This window comes from Oncorhynchus clarkii, chromosome 4 (assembly GCF_045791955.1).
Source record: "Oncorhynchus clarkii lewisi isolate Uvic-CL-2024 chromosome 4, UVic_Ocla_1.0, whole genome shotgun sequence".
Classification (NCBI taxonomy): Eukaryota; Metazoa; Chordata; class Actinopteri; order Salmoniformes; family Salmonidae; genus Oncorhynchus; species Oncorhynchus clarkii.
This window is the reverse complement of record NC_092150.1, coordinates 43,373,707-43,382,609: the sequence shown is the minus strand read 5'-3', so window position 1 is coordinate 43,382,609 and position 8,903 is coordinate 43,373,707. Positions and strand designations below refer to the sequence as shown.

Here is an 8,903-nt window from a genome sequence, read left to right as displayed (position 1 = left end):
TATACGTCTCTAATTTAGAGTACAATGGCATTGTCCTTGGATACTGATCAGCAGTCAGTTGTGTGTCCTCCACCCCTACTGTTAAATTTTGGATTTAGGGAAGGTAATCTGACATTAGATCTGTGCCTATAAACTCATAGTACATCCAGTCTTCTTCATTGAAAAGAAGAACCACTGCACTTCACAGCAGAGATTCAGCACAGAGACATGCAGTAAACTATCTTTGCACCTCCACGTCATCCTCTTTGGCTAGGATCTTTGCAATAATATCGTATTGGAGGGACATAGAGGCACAGCCATATACACTAGTCTTCTACTGGTCCATGCCTTAGCCAACTGCATCTCTTGTTCCACCACCCACATTTTTCGATCTCCTCCACCTGACCTGGCTTCTCAGTGTGGGTATTAACATCTCATCTCTCCTCTCTCCATCTGGGCTGAACCAGACACACACCTGTCTCCCTTCTGAAATAGGAAACCTAATCTAAGGAAGCTTCTCTGGTACACTGTCCTTTTCATCTCTCTCTGCTTTAAATATGAGACGAGGTTACCTAAAATGCCTATCAAATATGAATTTTGGCAAAAACATGCATAAACTTTCATTTTGCATGGATTGCCTTGCTGTAATTATACAAGCTACAAAATAGTGTCATGCTTCTGCAATGAAACTCAATATGGTATTTCAACCTGATCTCATAGACTAGACATAACATAGTACATGTACATCCGGGACACTCAAGTTAGTATGATATATTGTGTTTAGTATGGTTACTTATCTCATCATGGACAATTTATAGTTAATTAGCAACTTTTTAGCTACTTTGCAACTACTTAGCATGTTAGCTAACCCTTCCCCTAACCCTTTAGGCTAACCCTTCCCCTAATCTTAATCCTTTTAGCAAACCCTAACCCTTTAACCTAACTCCTAACCTTAACCCCTAGCCTAACTAATGTTAGACACCTAGCTAGAATTTGTAACATATACATTTAGCAAATTCGTAACATATTGGACGTTTTGCAAATTTGTAACATATAATACGAATTGTAATTTGTAACATATCATACAAAGTTGGTGATGGACATCACAAATTAATACATACCATACGATATCATACTAAGTGGAGTTTCCTCGGATTTACGTACAGAATGATAAGAAATTCTCTGAGACCAGGTTGAGTATTTTCATGCATATGATGGAAACAATGAGTATTGAGCTCTGACTGACTGAACTAGTACTGGTAGTAGTAGTTACATGAGAATGTATTTGAACTGAAAAGGCACTTCGAGGCAATAAGGAAACAGAAAGAGCAGTTGTTTGTGACCTTATCATTACATTTCCCCCTCACTCTACAGCCATTAAGTAATTCTGTACAAATAACAAGGAAACCATTTGGTTACTATCATCGTCACCATACATTTGTGAATAATGCCAAATAACTAGGCCACGGATGAGACATGATTTCAATTTTGTTCTCTTTTACTGCAGCTGCTTAGTCGGACACATTTGGAAGTGTTTGATCAGGTTTTCTGTCATAGACTATTGTTAGTAACAGTCATCCATGGTGCACCTGCCTGCCGCAGCTCTGGAACCAGACTAGGTTGGTTTCTTTGTTTGTTTCACCTTTGATACAGGTTGTATCTTCATAGTTCTGAATGGCTTCCTCTATTTCCCTGATCTGAAAGAAATGGACAAGCTAAAGCAAATTCCCAGCAGGCAACTAACATGTTGCTTTTACCTGTCCGGTATTTTCAGATAAGTGCCGATGATGGAAAGGAGACAAGGAGCTCAGTCCTTGTTAGTAAGACCATCGAGATGCAGCCTGCCTTGGGTCAGTGGCCGTCCATGTCGTTTGGCCTCACTAAACACGTTGACCCTTTTATCAGACAGCTACTTTAGAAGTAGTGAAATGGTTCATGTCAGTAACAATGCAACTATACGTATTTTAAAATTGTAAGGAAGTACTCTGAAAGAGTTGACCTTTTGATGTTCTATCGTTGCACTGTTTAGTTACAAATATTACAAGGGTTACGAGAAGAGAACTGAGGCCGTGTTTAGACTTGACAGTTGACTTGACAGTTCAGTTTAATATCCGATCAGAGTTCTGGATCATGGATTTACGAATGCGTCGTGTCTACACCTATATTTAAATGTGTCTACCGTGTCCGGATTCCCTTATCCCACGCTACATTCAAATGCCAGTATGCATTCTACAAATGGTGGAATAGGCCAAATATGATACCAACACAACAACTGATGGCAGTAGCTAACTAGCCAGCAACCTCTGTAGCTAGCCAGCAAGCAACGCTAAAGGAATTGCAAACAGGTTAGCTAGCTGGCGAGCATTTAGGAGGCCAGCAAACACATTCCTTGCACGCTAGGAATGTATTTCCTCCAACTTTATAATGAAAAGGTCCCTCTCAGTCCCAAAACGTACGTTTTCTGGAGACTTGTGGGAGGAGTGCTGTTGATGCCGTGAAGTGGAGGTGTACAGGTGTACTGTACAGCTACCAGTATATAGAATCCTTCCCTTAAACCTCTTAACTAAATTTTAAAAAACATATTCACAACAGCCTCACTGACAAGACATCATGTTCTCTTCCAATGTACCACTGTACAAAAAAAATCTTTATTTTCAAGAAAAATAAATACTGGGAAATGGGATTATTTATTTTATTTTGTCATATTTTTTGTAAGATTTGAAAATAGATAATAAAACAAATGTAAACTGAAATGTTAGTTTCTTTCTTCCCTGAAACATGAAAGTATGAAACAAATGTACATCGTTTCAATTACATAACGGAAACAACTTTTGTATTATAATTTTTGGGTAATTTTACTCCTTTTTCTCCACAATTTTTAAGATATCCAATTGGTAGTTAGTCTTGTCCAATCGCCGAGAGAGAGGCGAAGGTCGAGAGCCATGCATTCTCGAAGCATGACCCTGTCAAGCCGCACTGCTACTTTTGCTCTCTTTTAACCCGGAAGCCAGCTGCACCAATGTGTCAGAGGAAACACCTACAGCTTGCGACCGAAGTCAGCGTGCACGCGCCCCGCCTGCCACAAGAAGTTGCTAGAGCGTGATGGGACAAGGACATCCTGGCTGGCCAAACCCTCCCCTAACACCGACAACTGTGTGCCAATTGTGCGCCACCTCATAGGTCTCCCGGTCATGGCCAGCTGCGTCACAGCTAGGGATTGAACCCTGGTCTGTAGAGATGCCTCAAGCACTGCAATGTCTTAGTTTCCAGCAGCGGTCTACTTTTCAATCTTTTTGAAAAGAACATTTGACCTACATAGGTTAGTTGTTTCGACACATACGCTTCTATGGGGCAAAACAGACGGGGTTGGCTTAGATTGTTGACAAGTAAACTATATTTAATCTCCAAATGTTTATTGAAAACAAATACATTTGCACAATGAGCACTTGTCTCTCAAATACATTTTTACAGTTGTTGGTTCGCTAGCTAGCAAATTCTTGCCATATAGGCATAGACATGACATCAGTCAAAACAAGACATGGCTTCAATAACAAGATATGAACTGAAACAAGCCACCTACGATCCCCCACAAGGCAGCTTCTTTTAATTTTTGCAATTTTTCTGACTTTTCAGAATCATAACGTGCACCTTCCGGCCACATCGATGTGCGCCCATAATTTTCATGATGTTGTCAGCCAACCAACCCATCTATACACAATAAAACAGGGCAAGGCGTAGCATGTGTATTGAAAACAGTCTAGTAAAAGCATAACATGTCTTTATGCTTCAAAGTCAGAGGATGGCAAGTAGACCTACAGAAGGAACATCACTTACAAGTCAACTCACTTCGATTGCAGCATCTGGAAAATACATTTGCAGTAATTTTGTTGAGCAGTGTAAATATTAACATATGTCTGGGGCCTGTTCTGAAGGGTGCAACGTTACAGAAAATGTATAGAAATGTATTATATAGAGCAGATTAGAGGTCGACCGATTATGATTTTTCAACACCTATACTGATTATTGGAGGACCAAAAAAAGCAGATAGCGATTAATCGACCAATTTTAGGTTGTAGTTATAGGAATTATGATGCGTCGACTATTTCTCTATACCATTTGTATTTCATATATCTTTGACTATTGGATGTTCTTATAGGCACTTTAGTATTGCCAGCCTAATCTCGGGAGTTGATAGGCTTGAAGTCATAAACAGAGCTGTGCATCAAGCATTGCTAAGAGCAGCTGGCAAACGCAGTAAAGTGCTGTTTGAATGAATGCTTACGAGTCTGCTGCTGCCTTCCACCACTCAGTCAGACTGCTCTATCAAATATCAAATCATAGACTTATAATATAATAAACACAGAAATACGAGCCTTTGGTCATTAATATGGTCAAATCCGGAAACTATAATTTTGAGGGAAAAAAAAGTTTATTCTTTCAGTGAAATACGGAACCGTCTGTATTTTATTGAATGGGTGGCAACCCTGAGTCTAAATATTTATGTTACATTGCACAACCTTCAATGTCTATGTAAGGTTCTGGCAAATTAGCTCACAGTTCGCATGGAGCTGTGGCCCAAACTGTTGCATATACCCGGACTCAGCTTGCACTGAACGCAAGAGAAGTGACACAATTTCCCTAGTTAATATTGCCTGCTAACATGAATTTTTAACATGAATTTCTTCGCCAAAACTTTGTTTGGCGAAGTTGAAGTAGGCTGTGATTCGATGATAAATTAACAGGCACCACATTGATTATATGCAACGCAGGACAAGCTAGTTAAACTAGTAATATCATCAACCATGTGTAGTTAACTAGTGATTATGTGAAGATTGTTTTTTATTAGATAAGTTTAATGCTAGCTAGCAACTAGGTCCTTTTGACGCGCTGCACTCGCGTAACAGGTGGTCAGCCTGCCACGCAGTTTCCTCATGGATTGCAATGTAATTGGCCATAATCGGCATCCAAAAAGGCCAATTACCGAATGTTATGAAAACTTGAAATCGGCCCTAATTAATCGGCCATGCCGATAAATCGGTCGATCTCCAGAGCAGATATGAATCATGTCATCTCTTTTCATTACTATTTTATCTTCAATGTTGTGAATGTACACCAGTACTAGTACCAACTAAATCTCTGGAACAAGGCAGGATGGCGACACCTATTTTAGCATTCCATGGCAAGTGGTCTGTTACGTATCATACCATCTTTATTCCCTTATCCTCTTCTCCACACAACTCCACTCCCCCCCCCCATGTGGTCCCCATGTGGTCAGGGCTAGGGAGTGAAGCTGAAAACAGGGCACTAGACAAGGCAGGAAACTCTTTGAAGGTAACAACAAAAAAAAGCCACTTTTTCATTTTCCCAAACCAGGGTGAACATTTTCTCAGGTTGTTTGTCAAAGTGTGAGTGTCTCGTATGTCTTTATAGTCATATCTGTTTTGTGCCTGTACATGTGCTTCCTCCAGATGCACACACACACTCCTAAGAGTCCTCGTTCATCTCTTGGCTATCTGTCCTTGCAATTTTGTGTGGAGGTGCTGGACTCCCTCCCTCTCCTTGATCCTGTTCCCTCTTCTTCGCTGCATTCTGTTCAACAGAGGAGGACAATCAGTGCTTTCACTCACCTGATTGACAACCTCTACAAAGTTGATGTTCCAGTTTCAGAGTGAGCATTGCTGACAATGCTTTAAGCAGTTCCTGGTCTGTTACAGGTCACATCTGTTACTCTTGCATGACACCTTGCTATTTATAAATGTATCTATTCATTCAGGAATGGGAAGCCCCCGCCAGCCAACTCACCTTTTTGTCCCACTGTTGGTGAAGGTAGCGAAGGAGGATATTTGTTTTCTCCGTGACAATGACTAGGAAGTAAAATAAATCCATTTATGAGGAATAATTTAGTTGTTTTAGAAGGGGAAATGGCTTGAGTTTAAAATACATTTTTACATTTCTAGCAGTACATGTTTCCCAAGACAAAGAAAATAAAGACTATCGATGAAGTATGTGCTCTCCAGTAAGGATGAAGGAACTTACTCTGTTCTGAGGGGTACTCGCATGTCGGGAGGTACACGGACGGTCTTCGGTTCTGTAAAAAGTGATTTAAAATCGTTTCAGGTGGAGCAAGACTGATGATGTTCATCTGTCATATTACAAATGTTTTGATAGATGAGTAAGTGCTCACCGATGCTTTGCACACAGGATCTGCATGGAACAGGCTGAAATTCCTCTTGTTGTAAACAGGGAGACCCTTTAAGAAATCTGCCTGTAGAAAAATATTATTCAGTCTGTGTTGTGTAGCTAAGCAAAGGTGTAGACTACATCTAAAAGTTGCCAATTTTGCAGAGCGTCATCCTAGTCCTGCAGTTCATGGGTGACCAAGCCTCTTGCCCTGCAAGATTCTGTACCATCCCTTGCCTTATCGATCATGTCTGGTTTTTAGGTTAGCTAAGTACCTCCTCCACATTGAAATTCAATTGGCACATGAACATTAGCGCCGAGGTGGTTGTATTTAATTAAAGTTTTATTAAAAAGAAACAGCGACAGCAACAGAGGACAAACATGGGTACATTTAAGTATCGACACAGAGTGACTCGAAGGAATCAGAGGTTAATTTAAAAAAAACTCTGGTCTGCGCTCAACTCAGTGGAGGAGTTGGGGTACATGGCTAGTTTAGGTTGACATCTAGTTAGTTCAATATGAAGGATGCTTTACTGCCCCTTTGACAGTATTTGGTTCAAACTACAGAGAAGCAAAGGACTGTATGTTCTGGAATAAGTGACCTCCAAGACACCATGGGGAGGGTGGGGTACACCTCTGCTCGAAACCGGGTCTGGTGCCATGTGGCTGACACCCTGGGCGTTCCCTGTCATATGGTCGAAACAAGTGGAGGATTCTATCTGGCTTGCTGGCTGGCAGATGAGATACAAGCAAAGATTTGTATAACTAAAACAAGATAGGCTGTGGTCTGTCGTTTCAAATGGGAACAAATGAGCCATAGTGGGCAGAACAAGCAAGGGGGGGAAGACCCAAACGCACGAGATAGCGAGATCCAATTGGCGTGTTCTAGCAACATTTGCATATTTCCGTTGGGGAACGCCTACTCAAATGCGCGTGTACAATAACTCGAAACGCCTTTGCGTCTTAACGCAAATTTAAAATAAATAAACAAAACTTTGTAAAAGGGTAAAGTCTACAAAAAAGCCCACTCTGTTTGCAACATACTTTTGTTTTGGTTACAGAAAACTATTGAGATCAAATGTTTCATCGATTAGTATATTAACAGAATGTCGGCCAAAATCCATCTCGTTCCATCTTCTCCCACTGCCGGACACTGGGCTTCCTCTCACTACCATATTTGATAGTGAGTGGAAACGCCAACCGGATGCTTCACATTTATACATCTGGTGAAATATCTGTCTCATTGTTATGTGATACAAGCTAGCTAACTAAGTATTTATTAGCAACACATGAACGTTACCAATAAGACAGAAAGCGAGCAAGCTACTTCAGATCATACAATTAAATAACTGAAAAATGAACAGCCATATGATGAGATCACTGAACTGACATTAGCTAACGTTATCTTGCTAAGCTGCCAGCTAGGTAGCTGCTTTCTCTTCGCAAAACGTTTTGCCGGTAAGTTACCTTGTCCATGATGTTCCCTTTTTGTGTCGCAAGACGAAACGCAGACTGAGCTTTGCACAATATCTTGCAGCTGGATAGATAATGTGGCAGGTAGCTAGGTAAAGTTAATGGACTGTTTTATCAAGCCAGCGAACGTTAGACTGCTGTTTTAGCTAGTTAGATAAGCTACCTGCTCTCCAGTCTACTAGCCAATGTTTATGAAATCCTCCACAGTCACTTGTTATTTGAAGCACGCTGTTGTATACATTCTTGCGTCCAACTTTATCTTCTGTAATCATGAAAAACCGCAAGTACAGTGAGGCACTTCTTCGACTAGGTTTAACTGCGGTTGGCATCCAATAAATGTTTGCATTACCGCCACCTACTAGATTGGAGTATAACTCCCTTATACTTTGCTTTAAAAAAAAACTATACCAACACTTAGCACACCCTGTAACTCTTCTGATATCAAGTCTCGCACACCCAAATACTTCTCTGCAGCTGCCACCACAACCCAATTTTCTGTGACTTACCTTCCATCCCTGCAGTACAGTTGATAACCAATAAATCCAATCTTACTGAAACATATATCACTTGTTGGCCTATCCTTCTGTGCTGGTACATACAGTATATACTACAAACACCACTCCTCTCAGGATCCCTCCCTCTTGACCCATCTTCCTCTACTTTCTTCACTGCCTCAGCATATGCTGCACTACTTTAACCCTGTAAACCTAAACCTGCCTCTCTCTTACAGGACATTTCTGATCCTCAGGTCCATGGGCACCCCTACAACGAACACATACCACTACTTTCCCCAATGCTACACATTCCTTTGTCTCATGCCCTTCTGCACACTTCTCACACCTAGCAACCTCCCTCCTACACACTGCTGCCACATGCCGATAAGCTTGACACCTGTAACAATAAAATGTATTCGGCATAATAGCTCGAACATGATAAATGTATAAATCCTAACATCACTTTGTCGGCCAGACTCAACATCAAAATTCAAAAGAACAGACAATAATTCTTCTGTTTCACCACTCACGCCACCCGCAAACACCGGGAATCTTCCCCTTCAGTTGGTCAACCTTTACATTTACTGCTACCCCAGTAATCACTCCTTTCAATGGCGCTTTTTTCTTGAGAGCAAAACCATTCACATTTCTTGCCCCCATTCTTTTAACACGGAGCGCTTCTCCCTCTGACCAGCAGAAACACTAACAATTATCACAAGACCACTTCTGGTTACCCTCACCAATTCAACAGCACCCAACTCTGTTTTCACCCACCCT

General features: G+C 41.0%; 1 protein-coding gene across 1 annotated transcript; it reads right to left on the bottom strand.

The window, feature by feature from the left end:
- Window positions 1-5,240: 5,240 nt before the first annotated feature.
- On the bottom strand, window positions 5,241-7,952 carry LOC139407702 (DET1- and DDB1-associated protein 1-like). The gene is made up of 5 exons (XM_071151552.1): window positions 7,627-7,952; window positions 6,164-6,244; window positions 6,016-6,067; window positions 5,782-5,843; window positions 5,241-5,568 (listed from the first exon to the last, which is right to left on the bottom strand). Exons 1-5 carry the CDS (start codon window positions 7,633-7,635, stop codon window positions 5,464-5,466), a joined length of 309 nt encoding a protein of 102 aa, XP_071007653.1. The 5' UTR covers window positions 7,636-7,952; the 3' UTR covers window positions 5,241-5,463.
- Between the last annotated feature and the right edge of the window lie 951 nt (window positions 7,953-8,903).